This window comes from Crocodylus porosus, unplaced genomic scaffold, assembly GCF_001723895.1.
Source record: "Crocodylus porosus isolate Cpor-Errol unplaced genomic scaffold, CroPor_comp1, whole genome shotgun sequence".
Classification (NCBI taxonomy): domain Eukaryota; kingdom Metazoa; phylum Chordata; order Crocodylia; family Crocodylidae; genus Crocodylus; species Crocodylus porosus.
In genome coordinates, this window is record NW_017728918.1 from 19,594,160 (window position 1) to 19,610,634 (window position 16,475).

Genomic DNA, 16,475 nt, shown 5'->3' on the forward strand with positions numbered 1-16,475 from the left:
TGTATTTAATCTATGAATCAAGTGTGAGGCAGTGTCAGCTGCTGCCTGCCCCCCCACCTCCTCTGACTTCCCCCCCCCATCCCGTAGCCTCAGGTCCCTGTCCCCCCACCCCTGTTACATCCTCCCCCCAGTCTAGCCCGATAGCAGCGGCAGTGGTGTGGCAGGATAGTCCAAGCTCCAGGGCCTGGCTGGAGCTGTCACTGCTGCCATCAGGCCAGGCTGGGGCCAGGCTCCATGCTCCAGGCTGAAGTGGGAATGGAGCTTTTTAGCGCTAGAGCAAGGGTAAGCCTGAGGGGAAGAGGAACAGGTGAGAAGCAGAGGCAATGGGGGCTGGGCTGGGCTGTGAGGGCAGGGGGGTGCGGAGGCTGCAGGGGAACGCATAAGGGGGGTAAATGATAGCACGCATGGCAGGGGGCAAGAGGCAGTGATCAAGCTGCTTGATGCCCTCCTCACCTCCCTATCACCTGCTCTCTACTGTCTCCCTCAGTGCCTGCACCCCTATTGCCTTTGCCCCTGCTAGTACTTACCCTGCTGGAGCAATATGTGTGTGTGGGAAGGGTGAATTTAAAACAGCCCTCAAATAATAATTAGATTCTCTATGTGGAAAATTATAACAAATTTATAAATTCTCCATATATAGAATCTAATTATTGAGGGGGTCATCTTAAATTAAGGGTCATCTTGGAATTGAGTAAATGTGGTAATTTGGCATTTTACCAAATGGCTCTATGATTCTCTTGCTGGTAACTGTGGTATGAGAGGTGGTAGGAAAATTGGGGAATACATCCTTTAGGATTAGTTTAAACTTTCAAATCTTCTGATTTTAGAATACTTGGAATGATTGGTCTTGATTATTTTGAATACTTGAAAAATTATATTTTTGGATTAATTGACAAGCTAACTTGAGCACTTAAAAAAGTATTTTCAGTAACTGAATGGAAGCAATAAACAAAAACCGGTATTTTCTTGATTCAGTGGTGATAAGATGCCATTCTCTGATATGCTCCAGGCTGAAGTGGGAATTGAACTTTTTAGCTCTCCATTCCCACTTCACAGCTGCAAGAAGAGGATTGAGGAAAACTTGAATTAAGTACAGAACTTGGTTAGAGATCATTAAAATCTTTCTTTATCTATATTGAATTCAACACGGGAATCCAGTCACTTTTTTGAGCATAGCAGAATTTTGTACAGAAGATGTGGATATCTTTTCAAAATATTTGTTCATGTAATGTATTCTCTTCCGACTTTACGCCACCCATTAGAGTAGAAACTTACATCAACAAGTTTCATTACACTATAATAAAGATCTCAGCATTCTAGTATTCTACTTTTGGGATTGTGCTTCAACATTATCCTATTCCTTTTTTTTTCTTCATCTAATGCCCAGCAGAGTAGGGTCCTGATCCTTGACTATGTCTTTAAAGTACTGTGGCAATATACAGGTTTCCCTCAATTTATGCGGTACATGTATTCCTGGAGAGCGGCACATAAATCAAATTTGCATAAAGCAAACGTACTTTATTCCTGTGTCATCTGCTCTCGGGGCCACTTCAGCACGGGCTGAGGTGAGTGAAGACAAGCAGAGCCCTGGGTGGTGCGTGGTGTGGCACTCACCCCAGCCCCGGCTGCAGTGGCCCCAGGAGCTACCGGCACCAGCTGCGTGCAGCCATTGGGCAGCACCGTTCCCCAACCCCCCCGGGGCTCTGCCTATCTCCACTCACCTCAGCTCCTGCTGCAGCTATCCCGGGAGTGGCCGATGACAGCTCCCTGTAGCCGCTTGGCTGCACTGTGCCCTGGTGCTGGCAGCTCCCAGGGCTGCTGCAGCTGGGACTGGGGTGAGTGCCACACTCTGCACCACCTGGGGCTCTGTTTGTCCACACTCACCCCAGCCCGCAGTGGAGCGGCGCCGGGAGCAGCCAACATGGAAACCAATTCCTTACATTATAATGTACATTCGCTTTATGCAAATTCAACTTATGCAGCGTTCTCCAGGCCTATGCCAATCGCATATATGTGAATTTACCTTGCATATAACGAATTACGGGTACAAAAGAGTCATCACATAAGAGCAAATTCACATAAATTGAACCCATATAAATCAAGGGAAACCTGTAGTAGCAACTAATAATAGTATGCTATAGTAACAAGGTGGTTGTGCTTTCCTTTTTATCAAATTATTTAAGTTGTCAAGGCAGTCTCAGAGTATGGGAGACCCAGATCCAATTTCCTCATCAATATGGACTTTCTTAAGTGAGCTGGGAAAAGTGGGAGTGATTTTAGTCCAGTAATCAGGCAGTCAACTTGGGCTGTTTTGTGTGTTGTGATTCCAGGCTCTGTGTTTGGAAATATTTACATATTCCTTGAAAAGTAAAACAGCTTCAGTAGTTCAGATGGGAGCAGTTCACTTCAGGAAATTCTATAGAGTAGAGATAGTGTCACACTCTTGGGAAGTATAAGATAAGGGAGGGAAATAAACCTCTCTTGCACATCCTGGGTAAGTGCCCTAACTGCCTAGCCATTGGATAAAAACACTGCTACTGTCATTGTAACAACCCATTCTTTGTAAATAACGCCTGTGAAACCTTTAATTTCCATTGGTTTTATTTTACATATCTGAAATTGAAACAGAAGACTCTACCTGGTCTGTGAATGAAACCTTGTTTTGGCTTTTCATTTCAGGAAGAAACGGAAAGGAAAATTATTTTGGTTCACGTAGAACAAAATCACTTACAAATTAACTCCACAGTGATGAATAGCTGTTCTTTTTTTTTCTTTCTAAATTACTAAAGTAGTTGAATTGGCTGGCTCCACAGGAAGCTATACTGAGTTATCCTTCTTGAGAGGTTGCTAGATAATAGAGGCTTGATTTCTATTGACTGAATATCTTATTGTAAAATGTTATACTACAATGTTATGGTACATAATAATGTGCAGCGTATCAGTGGTGCCCAACTTTTTGGCTCCTTGGGCTAGATCTGGTCACTGGGCCCAATTCAGCATGCATTGGGCCACAGGCCACAGATCAGCCTAACCCTGGCCCCATGTGCACTGGGTGTGGCAGATAGGCTCTGCTGTCCTGGTCTTGGCTCTGGCCATGGCAAGCCAGTGCCCACAGATCAGGCCCCAGCCCCATGCACACCAAATTGGGCTTGCACACAGGGCCATGTCATCTGGCCTGCAGGGCTTGGAGGTTTGGCAGTGGGGGGAGTGATGGCATTCTCTCATGGCCAACCTTCCAAACCCTTGGGGAGCCCTGTGGGCCAGATTACATGGCTTCATGGACCAGGGGTTGACCACCCCTGTAACATTAATAATAATAATAATAATAATAATGAGGATGATGATAATATTATAAACCACAGTTGTTTTTGCGCTGACAGAAGTAGCTCTTCTTCCCCAAGCGGCAATTCTGTATTGCTACCCTTAATGGAAATGCTGATAACAATAACCCAGGATAGACCGATTTAACTAAGCAAGTAGAAAACTTTGTGTGAAACATTTTTTCTTGCTTTTATACTATTTTGTTCCCTTCCTGAAGAAAGAGTTGGTATCTCTTTTTTTGCTTGGTAACTATTAAAACATTTGTGACTAAACATATTAATTTATCACTTTGCTTTGGTCAACCGGACATATATGTGTGTGTGTGTGTGTGTGTGTGTTTTAGCAGGTATGTAACCTAATATACCTTAAATCAGATTCTTAATATTTACTTTTTTTGAAAATGATAAATGATTGTTAGATTATACAGAAGTGATAAATCACAGTTAAAAAGTTTTATATAGAAATTCATTAAAATTCATAAAAATAGTATTTATATTTTTTATTAAATAAAATTGCTCAGATTTTGCTGGAGACCTAAGAAAAGACTATCAAATCATCTTTTTCATTTGAAACTGATTTATTGAATAAAACAAGTAATTATGAACCAGGCCGCTCATTTCTGATCATTATGTTCTAGACTGTTTTAGAACTAATAAACTTCAGCCTTTAACATCTAGGCTTACAGTGTTTTTGAAACTAGAAATCTTGCTTTCATTTTTCTGTTTCTTCAACAATTGTTTTGTTAACTCTGAGTGGACTAATTGAAGAAGCTGAAATGAAGCAACGTTATTTTTTTACCTGAAGAGAGATGACAGCTGGCACCCGGGTTAGCATATCAACAAATTCCAGTTCCAGTTTCATAGCCGATAACTTCTACCAGTTCAGTGCCTTGTCTATCATTAAACCTTTAGCATCAAAATATTTCTTTTTTTGTTTTGTTCTGTTTTTAAATTTAAATGGTGTTAACATATTACAGTAGTGTTGTTTTCAGGCTGAAAATATAATTCAGTAATTACCCTCTTTAATTGTAAACATACTTTTATTTTACTATTTAAAATTGAAAAATCCAATTAAAATCTGTATTTTTTTAAATTAAAAAGTACCAGTCATCTATGGGATCATTTCAAAATAGTCTCTGGGTTAGTTTGTTTTTTCAGGGAAGATGATATAAAAAACAATCATCACAGTATGCAATACGTCTCTCTTCTTTCTGAATTCAGATTATTCTATAGATATTTTGATTAATGGCAATGGAATTGTGAAGAACCAGATTAGGGTCACCTCATAACTAATTGAAATACTCCTAATTTATTTCACTGGACTTTGTTTCAGGTTCTAGGTTTCAGTTGAGAAAATGTTCCTACCTTATTAAAGGTACAGATATATTTGTTTTTGTTTTCTTTTTCCTTGCTCTGGAAATTAGTCAGTGGCCATATAAATGTAATTCTGTATTACAGTTTCTTTTTAGACTGTGCTTTCATGCTGTCTTTTTCCTTAATAGTGTAGAATGTTTTGGATAATTAAAAACACTTGAAATTGGAATATTATCTTCTGATAAGTTTTGGTTGCAAACAGCAGAGGGCACTCTAGAATCAACAAAAGGCTTCCCTAAGCTTGTTTTATCCCTGTTTCATGTGAAGCCATGTTGAATGAGTAAATGTCTGTAGACTGGTCTGTGAGTTTTAAATGCCTCCTTTACAGGAAATCCACTGAGTAACATTTCAGGGTTGTCAAAACAACTGCACAATGTCTACTTTTGTGCAAGTGTTTAACTTTGCTCACATCACTGAACAATACTCTGTTTTCTTTGTATAATGGACCTCTATGGTCATGTGCATCTTGTAATATGAAGGGAGTAAACTGTGTCATAAATGAATCTATGATTAATTACCATGCAAATTTCTCAATTAGTTAAAATACAGCTTTATTACAAAGTTAAGCTTGAGCATAAAGGTACTACAGTGTATCAGTTTTACTATTTTAAGAAAACTGTATTGTACAAAATTTATTGCAGGCTTCCAGTAGCAATTCCAGCTAATTACTTTCAAGCTTATCCTATTTTAAGGAATATCAGCATATTCCTTTTGTAACAAATTGTAACACAATAAATTTGAAATTTGTAATTCTTATTATGAGCCATGATTAGGAGGTGTTTCTTGTTCTCAGTGTATGGATTTTGTTTTATTTCTAGACCATCTCTGACAACACAGTTCTCATATTGATCTTTCTCACTGCATTGTGTATTTTCTTTTTTCAGTGTGCATGCAGTGTTAGAAAGACTCTAACCTCTAGTGGTTGACAGAAGTTGGTATTTTGCATTCTATTTGGATTAAGGCAAGGGAGTTTGTTGTACTGCTCCCTGTCCGGAGCCGGAGGAAAAGCAAGGACAACATTGGACCCCTGCTAAACCAGATGGGACAACTGACAACCAACACCCAGAAAAAAGCCAACTTGCTAAATGGGTACTTTGTGTCAGTCTTTTACCAGTCCCAAGGGTCGCCCCTGCTCATTATGGGATGGGAAGACCTGGGTGAGGGAGATTCCTTACCTTCCATCAATGTTGACCTTGTGAAGGAAAACCTTGAGAGGCTGGATACCTTCAAGTCAGCCAGCTCTGACAGCTTACACCCCAGGGTACTCAAGGAGGTGGCAAGCATCATCGCTTGGTCCCTGGCACGGATCTTCAAGAACTCCTAGCTCTCTGTTGAAGTGCCCAAAGATTGGAAGGAGGCCAATGTGGTGCCTATCTTCAAGAAGGGGAGAAAAGTGGATCCGGCAAACTACAGGCCCATCAGCCTGACCTCTATCCCGGGGAAGGTCTTAGAAAAGGTTATCAAAGAGGCTATTCTTAACAGAGTGGCCAATGGCAACATCCTGAGAGATAGCCAGCATGAGTTTGTTGTGGGTAGGTTTTGCTTGACTAATCTTATTTCCTTTTACAACCAGGTGACCCATAACCTAGACAAGGGAGAAGAGTTTGTCGTATATCTTGACTTTAAAAAAGCCTTCAATCTGGTATCCCACGATCACCTCTTAGCAAAACTGGCCAAGTGCGGCCTGAGCTTCACCACAGTCTGCTGGCTGGGGAATTGGCTCCGTGGTTGGACCCAGAGGGTCGTGGTTGATGGAAGTCAATTGTCATCGTGTGCTGTGGCCAGTGGGGTCCCTCAAGGCTCTGCCCTTGGACCTATATTACTCAACATCTTCATTAATGATGTGGACATTGGAATCCGAAGCTGACTGGCCAAGTTCACTGATGACACCAAACTTTGGGGTAAAGCGTCCACACCTGAGGACAGGAGGATGATCCAGGCTTACCTTGACAGGCTCAGGAAATGGGCAGACAAGAACCTGATGGTGTTCAACACTGAAAAATGCAAGGTTCTCCACCTTGGGAGGAAAAACCTGCAGCATGTTTGTAGGCTCGGCAGTGCTACGCTGGCTAGCGCTACGAACGAAAGGGACTTGGGGGTCACAATTGACAAGATGAACGTGAGCCTTCAGTGTGATACTGCTGCTGGTAAAGCTTGCATCCATACATGCTTTTCAAGCAAATCCCGGGACGTCATTCTACTATTGTAGTCAGCCTTGGTGAGGCTGCAGCTGGAGTACCGTGTCCAGTTTGGGCTCACAATTCAAAAAGGGATGTGGAGAAGCTTGAGAGAGTCCAAAGGAGAGCCACGTGCATGATCAGAGGTCAGGAAAACAGACCTTACGACGACAGGCTGAGAGCTATGGGGCTCTTCAGCCTGGAAAAGTGCAAGTTCAGAGGTGATCTGATGAGTGCCTATAAGTTTATACAGGGTACTCACCAGTATCTGGGGGAATGCTTGTTCACCAGAGCGCCCCAAGGGATGACAAGGTCAAATGGTCACAAACTCCTCCGGGCCCGTTTCAGGCTGGACATAAGGAAGAACTTCTTTACTGTCTGAGCCCCCAAGGTCTGGAATAGACTGCCATCGAAGGTGGTTCAAGCACCTACTTTGAATGCCTTCAAGAGAAATTTGGATGCTTATCTTGCTGGGATCCTATGACCCCTGCTGACTTCCTGCTCTTGGGACAGAGGGCTGGACTCGAAGATCTTTTGAGGTTCCTTCCAGCCCTAATGTCTATGAATGTCTGTGAAATCTATGCTGTTGTTTCCTATTCTGTATATATAATTTTTCTGTATGTGCCTAAATTTTTTCTTTAAGTGTACTACCCTATAGGTTCTCATCTTAATTATCTTAAACACTTTCTCTAATTTACCCATGTTTGTTTATCCTGCAAAACAGCCCCTTCGAGGCTAGTTTCATTCAAAAATTTTATAATGCACCAATTGCATACCAAATCATTGAACAGAACTGGGTTGAGGGCAGATCTGTGCACAAAGTCCACTTCAAATATCAGTCATTTCACAGGAAACCATTGATAAATCCTAGCGTAGTGTTTCAACTGTTCATTATTTATGCTGATTTTTACTTAAGCTAGTGACTTTGAAAATGGGGATTCGTATACCCCCAGGAGAACACGGTTCTTTTTCAAGGGGTGCATGCCTAAAATATAATAATGGCTACAGAGCTTCTGACTGGTCATTGCATAGTGAGTAACAGGATTTCTGTGTGTTGATGTCAGTGTTGCTACTTTTCCTAAGCATGTGCATGCAGGGGTGTAGAGGGTACAAGCAGCAATGTTTTGCAAAGAAGGGGTTACATGGTCAAAAAAGTTTGAAAAACACTTGTCTAGACTTTATACCTTTTTAATTTTCCAGTCCTGCATATTAGTAGTATATTGTCAAGTCTTGGTTATTCTGTGTGATGGCATTCGGTGCAATTAGACAAAGGGTGGGCAAAGTCCTGCCCACGGGCTGGTTCAGGCCTGCAGCAGACTCCATTCCCTAGTAGCCCCTGCCCATGTTGGTGCAGCCAGTTTCTGTGGAGATCCCAGCAGTGGTAGGGCTGTGACAGCGCAGGGCCAGGGTTTCCACGGAGACTGGTGTTAGCAGTACTGGCAGGGCATGCAGCTGAGTGGGGAAATGCTTCTGGGTCTGGGATCTTGCAGCAATGACCAATCATGAGGTTGCAAAGCATACTGGGTACCAGGCAAGTTGGAGGAAAATTAAAAAGTTCCATATAAACTGGGTTAAGCAGGCTTTCCATTTATGCTACTGTAATGGCAGGAATGTTTTAATGGCCAATGTTACCGAGCACTAATGGACATCTGGGTTCCTAAGTTTTGGTGTGTTGACCAACCTAATGTGACTTGAGTGGTTCTAACCTGGAATACAGTATTCTGTTGCTGACTAGCAGAGAACTTTAGATCCAAAAGTAGATCCAGCACATTTTGTAGACAGATTTACAGGTCTTGATTTGGCTTTTATCTTATGGTCACAGGAAGTTGGAGGCCAGTCAAAAGTAACACTTACTCAATGATGATTTGTGTTTACTTATGAAAGTGTCACATGGAACAGTGTCAAAAGTATTATTTCATAATATTTACAGTTATGAATTTCCTCCCCACTTGTCCTTTTCTTTCAGAGACCCTAAATCAAAAGGGAGGTTTCTTTCTCCTGGCCTGTATTGTCCCTTGATTGCAGAACCCAAACAATGCCCCCCCTCCCCCCCAACAGTTTAAATGTGGTTGATCCCAGATGAGTTGAGGTTCTGTTAGGCTATCTTCATCCAGGTTTACATCTTGTTTCTCTTTTTTTCCCTTCGTTGTGCCAGGCAGATCTTCTCTTTGCCCTGGCTGCCTCAGTTTCTCTAAGCCCCCATTGCCCTCAGTAGAACTGTCCTTTCCTCTTCCTGGTTAGTAGCTATTGGGTGGGACCTGATCTTTCCTTCCCTGATCCTAGCTCCCAGGCTCACAGGGGTGACCTCTATTATGCTGCCATCTACTACTAAACTCTCCGGCTGTGCTGGGATGCTCCTGATGATGCTCCACGAGGATTCAGTCAGAGAGGATCCTCTGCTTCACCCATTTACTGTCCTGGTTCAGTTGCCTGGTCCCTGCTCCAGGAGATGCCAAACATTGCACCTTTTTTCAGTGTTTCCCTTTAAACTTCCCAGTCTTCTCTCCGGGCCCATTAAAGCCGGCTCCCCGGGGCACGCGTTCTTCAGCCCCAGGTGCCTGCCTGATTTCCCAGACTTCCCCTTGTTCTTTGGTGTGCCGGGGACACGCAGTTTGTCCAGACTCGTCCCGGTAAGTTCCCCGCCAACTCAGCTGGTTCCACGGGAGTCTATCAGAGGCCAGTTGTCGGCACCTGCTACAGGCACATAAGTGGAATGAGGCATCTATGTGTGATTATGTTCCCCCCTGTTCAGATCCCTGAGAAATTGTTAAAACAAAAGGCGGGTGGTTTGTCCTTTCGGTTGTTTAGTCTGAAACTTAATGGTAAGGTACTGGTTATTACAGACGTGTATGTATTCATGGATTTTTCAGAAGTGAAATAAAATTTCACTTAAGCACCTAAGTTAGGGCTCAGCAGCCTACAGCCCCTGAGCTGGATCTAGCCTAGGAAGTTTTGGGGCAACACAGAAAATCAGGTAACACATAGCCCACACTGCTGTTCTTCTCATGTCTGTGCTTACCTCAGTGCAGCGTGGGAAGTGCGGAGAGCTTTAGCTGTCCGGAAATGGAGATTTGCAGCTGGGAGTCAGGTCCCAAGCTCTGGCCCAAGACAGCGAAAAAGTTACTGATCCTTGGCTTAAAACTACTTAGAATATAATCTGGCTCTGTATATGAATTTCATGTGTGAATGTTTCTTGGAGCCAGATTCTGACACTCATATTCACGCTTAGTAAATAAATTACTTGTAAAGTTAATCAAAATGTCTGTATAGTGAATATAATACAATAAAGTAGTGTAAATATATGTGTACTTGCAGATTATTCTATATAGAAAAAAAATAAACTACACAAGACTAAGGCATACTTACGCTGCTCTTTATGCTAGGATAGCTGCATTCACACTAGAGGTTGTATAAGTATATAAATATGGAGGATGTCAAGGCAGCTTCTAGAACTTCAGAAGTGGCAGCCTGATCATCAACAATGACACAGTTTGGACTGGGTCAAGTGTACTGTTTGTGAGGACGTGCATACTTTCATATAGCTGAAGATCATACCATAAAATAACAGTTATGTTCCCTAACCCTGTGTAAATCAAGGTAAGTAATAGTTAAAGAATCCAACCTTCACTCTATCTATATAAAATTAAATTCACAATACCTACTTTTAAGATATTTATTATATTTGTCTAAAAATGAATTTCAGCATTGTTTAAAACAGTGGATTGAATCCATGTTAATTTCTGAAATTTTTAAATAATCAGTTTATTGTTCATAGTGCAAAAAAAAATGGTTATTTTAGGGGATGGAAAGTACATTCCATATGAGGAAAAAGTATCTTCAGAATATATAAACAGAAATAAAACATTTTACAACCCCACCGATAAGCCCTGGGATGAAAGGAACCCTGTCATTTTGACTTGATATTTAATATGGTCAGAAAATGGAGAAACCTGAAGACGAGCGCATAATGACAATCTCATAATGCTTATTTTTTAATTATTATCCCTGTTTCTTTTTAATTTATTTTTTAGGGTGGTGCTTAAAAAAAGTAAACATAAATTTGATGTTTTTAACTGTGCCAAAAATGTACATAAAATAGAAGCGATGCTTTCAGATGTTTGGAAATTCTTAACTAAACTTTAGTTGTTTGAAAAGCAGAAGAAAGCATAAAAATATGAGGCCCAGGTTCTGATATCAGTACACCATAGTTTTAAAGTAGTCTACTGACAGCTAAATTATTTCTGCAATTTTAAGTAGCTTGAATATTAAGTAGAATTTGGAAGCTGTTTTATGTATGTTACAGTGGAAATATTTTACTGTGTTTTTTGAGTATCATCTCCACATTTAAACTAAACCCACAGTACTGGGCAGCCATACTTTCCAGGTCAGTGAAATTTAAGCATTGTGCTCAAACACCTAAGTTAACAACTGTGCATGATTTAGCACATATCAACTGTTCATTTGGGAGCATATACCTTTTTGTAAGTGTGAGGACAAATTATTCTTGCAAACCTAGAGGTGAACTAATTAGCTACCAATTTGTAGAGATCTCAGTTTAGTACAATTGATTTTTTTTATCTGATTAAAGTGTATTCTACAAAATTGGTTCTTATTTCTGTACTCATTTTAAGATTTAAAATATGGCATTAAAAACTTTCAAAGAAAATTCAGCAGAAATTCAGACTGTGGGGAAGAAGTGATTTCCATGGAAAAGCACGGGGAATGGGAAATAGGATGATTAACAAGAAACTGTCACTTTCTCTCAGAACAAAAGCTCTTTACTTGCTCTTCTGGTTGGTGATTTTAAATAGGATCATAGATCTGTTTGTTTATTTTAATCTCCCTTTTGAGTCTGTTGCAATAAGGCAATGACCTATGTTCATTGACCAACTGGATCAAGTATCTTTTTTTTGTACATAAATGACAAACCATATCAGTAGTTTTAGGGCATGTAGATAGAGGATGTCAAAGTTGATTCCAGAACTTCAGAAGTGGCAGCAGTATCATCAACATTACAATTTGTAGAGGGACAAATGTAATGTTTGTAATGAAAAACTGTTTGAATCACTAAATCAATACAAATTAAGGCATGGAAAAATAAACTAAAGTGGAAGTTCAAATATAAAAAAATGAAAACAAGGTAAAGTACTTTTCTGAAAGTACAATTACAAGTTTTTCCCTTAACGTTGATACACTCTACTACTGTGGTCAGAAACAAGAGTTTTAGGTTCAAGATTTCAGGCAACTAAATACAAAAGTGGGAACACATGCTTAGTTTTTGCTGAAAGGGCAGCTGTCAACAAAATCGCTAATATTAGGCCATCTACAAAGGCAGTCTTTCGATGCAGAGTACTGACCTTGGAACTAGAAGAAATTGTTTGGTTGGATGATGTCTATTCTGAAAGCAATGAGGTAAGGCCTGGTTTGAAATGAGTTGAAAATGAGGAATCCAAAGTGTTTTTTTATTCTGGGTGGTATAATCTGGTTCCTTAAATGTTAATGTTAATCTAATGCTTTTTGTGAAATGCAGAAATATGGGTGGGAAGGGGAATTGAGGTCTACATTTATTTGCTTCTAGTGTTCCACTTTAACAAGAAGAAATATTAAATTACTCAAAAACTACATAATTTTAAGTTTCATTTCATTTATGTGATACTTTTTGTGAGCTAAGAGAAGTACACTTTAGTGATACAGTGTAGAACTTGTTTAGAAAGTAAAAATGTAATTCTTTCTCCATAGAAATGAATATAATTTTCTGGAAAACTGAGGTACCTCATGTTTTAATGTTCTTGACACAAAGTATTGCTAATTGTTTAGCAGGACTTGATGGTCTGTTCATTAGAAATGTTTTGAACGGCAAAAATTCTGGATCATTTTGTTGAAAATATAAACTGAAAAAAGAGACAGATGATTTTTTGAGACTACATCAATGATTTTTAACTTGTATTATAACACTAGCTTCTCTGAAATCAGTGGATTACAAGGTTCATCTTTATATATACGTATACTTGATACAATTTTTTTTAAATTCATGTAATTGGTCAGTTCGATAGCACCCCTCTTTTTCAGAATTTGTAGAAGCTCTTTCCCCCTCACTTCATTTTGCAAAAAACTGTCTTTACTTTGATACAAATATGCCCTTTTCCTAGTTTAATGGCTAAACGGGTTTAAGCAAAAGCCAAAAACACTTTCCTTATACTCTGCCAGAATGAATGTCCATGAGTCATACCTATATAACTATAAATAGGGCAAGTTTTCTTTGTAGGTGAAACTCTCCGTATTTCATGATTGTCACTGAGCAACTTGCTTTCCAGTGAATTTGCCATTTTCTTCTGACATTGGGAAGTGCTTTTATTAACATGGGGTGCGAGTATTCATAACATTACTGAAAATATAGAGTTATGGTTTAAGAGATTTTTCCCATTTAAAAAAAAGAAAAGTAAAAATATAAGGAGAAAAGGAAGGGTTTCTGACAGGTTTTTTTTGGTTTGTTTGTTTTTTTCCCTCTAATACCCATTATGGTAAATCATATTGCATCTCTCTATCTCAATGCAAAAATATCATGTAATTTGCCGTCATAAGTTTCCTTAAGTTCCAGCTTTTCTCGTGATATTTAATGTATATTGTAGACTGTATCAAACTCTTAGGTTTAACTTTCTACTTTTGCATATATAACTGTGTTGTGATTTTGTTGCATTCACTAGGTTTGCTGGGATGGGTAATCTTCTTAAAGTCCTTACCAGGGAAATTGAAAACTATCCACATTTTTTCCTGGATTTTGAAAGTAAGTTCAAAGAATTACAGGATAATGATAGAATCTTTTCCCTAATTATACAGTTGGTTGAGGAGGAACCCTTTAAATGTGATTTATAGTATACAGGTACCAGCAGACCTTGGCTCTTCAAAATGATGTATGTAATATTATTCATTTGCTCAGAGCTCCTTTTCTTTTCCTTTTCTTTTTTTCAGGAACCAAATGGGAAATCTTTTAAAAGTTCTCACTTGCACAGAACTTGATCAGGGGCCAAATTTTTTCCTTGACTTTGAAAGTGAGCAAACTTCTTGCCTGGCTTGCCTCCTTCTCCTCTCTCCCCCCCCCCCAATAATCTGCATGAATTTTTACATCACAAAGTAATTCAAAAGGGATTTGCAAACAAAGTAACTTACACTCAAATTTGATATTGAATTCTTGTAGCTGTAAAATATCTTCTTGTAATATCATTAAAAACTTTTTGGCAGAAAATGTGAGACATGATATTTAAGAGTGATCTTGTCTTGACTTGGTTTCAAGACACTATTTTTGATTTAACACAGAAAACTTATTTTTACAAGTAATCTTTACTGTCTTAAACTTGCTTTAAGGGTTAAAAAATTAACACACATTTCTCTGTCCTCTTATCAGATGAAAGTGTGTGTCTTTTTAATATACTCAATGGTTTCTATTAGAACTACAATCTAAATTGTTCAAAAATGACATTTCTTTGCATTGTTCAAAATCCATTCAACTGATTTTTTTTTTTTAATTTCAAAAGTGAATAATGTGGTCATAGTGTATATGCTTGATTGCATTTCTCTTAAGTGCATGTCTATCAGCTTGAGAAACTTTCTGATCACATCTATAGTTGAGGAAAGCTAATTTCAGTTTATTTGACTATTCCTGCATGTACTCTAGACTTTCTCTTGAAATCTAGCCATCAAATTCTGAAACATGGCTTAAATCGGTGTGCTCTGCTACTTATACAAAATACCTTTTTTAAATGCTAACAATATATGTTGTCTTGGCTGATGTCATAATACCTTTTATTTGAAATATTCCAAATGCATTTCTGGCAGCAATTAAATATAAACTTCTGTCAAGCTGTTTTGGGAAAGCCACCAACTTAATCTGAAAACATCCCTTTAAACTAAGTCCAAATGTCTTTTTACTTTGAAATAATCTTTAAAGAATTTGATACTTGCTTGTTTTACAATTTTTTTTTAGTAATAGGGAAAATTGTGTGTTGTGCATGTTATTAAATCTGGATTCAGGAGATTGCTAAATAAAGATGACATAAGTATGTGCTTAAGCAAACAACTTGAGTGTTGTTTCCTGGATTGGGTCTAGAGCTTTTAAATACAATTTGTTGGAGCCTATGATAATTTTCCCATTCTGATTCTAATTTTACGTCAATATGAAGAATCCATTATAAACTACTGACAGATTAATTTGAGGCACAGTGAAATGATTTGCTTTATCAGCCTTGTATTCTTTTCTTCTTTGTCTGTCTAACTCTCTTTTTTACAGAAAAAAACTGGGGTTTTGAACCCTTATTCCAGATATCATGCTTATTTTATCTATCAACATTTAGAGAGTTAAATAAGTACTCTAGCATCCTAATCTGTTTCTAAGTTTTTTACTGTTTGGGGGCTATACTGTTTAATTAGTCCCATTGTGTCACATCCTGAAAGCAAGTATGTGCTGCACAAGAAGGCATATTTGGCAAGAAACAAGTGGTTTGGCAGTAGAATGCCTTGGAGTTGATGGTAGTAGGATGCTATTTTAGCATTTGGGTTATAAATATTGGATTTTCCCTAAGCACATTGCAAGCAAGATTTAAAATGGAGTGATTCTGAGGGCACCTGCTCCTCAAGGAATGTGACAGGCAATTAGTATAGGCCCATTCATATGTTATTTTAATGCATCCAACAATGGGAGGATCTAAAGTGACTAAAGGCATGATGAGTTTGAGGTTCCTGAGGGAAATGGTAAATGTGTGTTGCAATTTTCTTCTTCGTATAAGACATTTCATAATGTTGTGGGATGATTTCTATAATGTGTTGTGGATTAATCTGCACATTCTCATGCTTTCATATACTTTAATATTAAAAGAAAGCTCTTGAACTGATTTGCATGAACATGAGTCGTACCTGAGGATTTGCTGGAATGGCTTGGTAACTTCCTGTATACTTAAGTTTTCCAGTTCTAGGTTTAAGTTACTTAAAGCTTAGTTAAAATGGGCACATTTAGAAATCTGCCTTCAATATTTCCAAGTTATTTCTTAAAATTTCTGAATCATTTGAGGGGGACCAGCACACTGCAAAACCTCCTGTGGTTCCTGAGAGTGCCCATTGTTTTGGGCTTGAGCAGTGATCAGATTTCTGATGCACATTGAAATGAAAGACCATCTTTATTGGGAACATCCTAAAGTAGGGAAACCATCCAAAATTCCATCATCTTTCATCTTCCCAATGTCAACCATTGTCATGCTTGTGGGCATGCCAGTGATTTGGTTGCACAACTGTCTTGTTAACACAGATTATCAACAGTAAAGAAATCATGAACACTTGAAGCTAGTGGATGTATGTAGTGTCTTTCATAGTTTCATAGTTGGTAGGGTCAGAAGGGACCTTAGCAGATCAACAAATCTGACCCCCTGTGATGACAGGACAAAGTACTGGGGTCAAACGACCCCAGCAAGGTGTTCATCTAGCCTTCTCTTAAAGACCCCCAGGATAGGAGCCAGCACCACTTCTCTTGGAAGTTGGTTCCAGATCCTAGCTGCCCTGACTGTGAAGTAGCGCCTCCTGATGTCTAGTCTGAATCTACCCTCTGCCAGCTTGTGAC

General features: G+C 39.2%; 1 protein-coding gene across 7 annotated transcripts in view; it reads left to right on the top strand.

The window, feature by feature from the left end:
- The window catches only part of FAM49A (family with sequence similarity 49 member A), a 51,277-nt gene that overhangs the window by 11,473 nt on the left and 23,329 nt on the right, over positions 1 to 16,475 (top strand). For 2 of the 7 annotated variants that reach the window (XM_019537379.1, XM_019537380.1), the window contains one exon: positions 13,576 to 13,655. The exons of 2 other annotated variants lie outside the window; for them this stretch is intronic. In XM_019537379.1, the coding sequence (XP_019392924.1) occupies positions 13,586 to 13,655 (70 nt within the window). In that variant the 5' untranslated portion in view covers positions 13,576 to 13,585. Of the gene's footprint in view, positions 1 to 13,574; positions 13,656 to 13,840; positions 13,921 to 16,475 lie in introns of those variants that run through there. 3 more of the 7 variants (XM_019537376.1, XM_019537377.1, XM_019537378.1) reach the window with 2 other exon arrangements.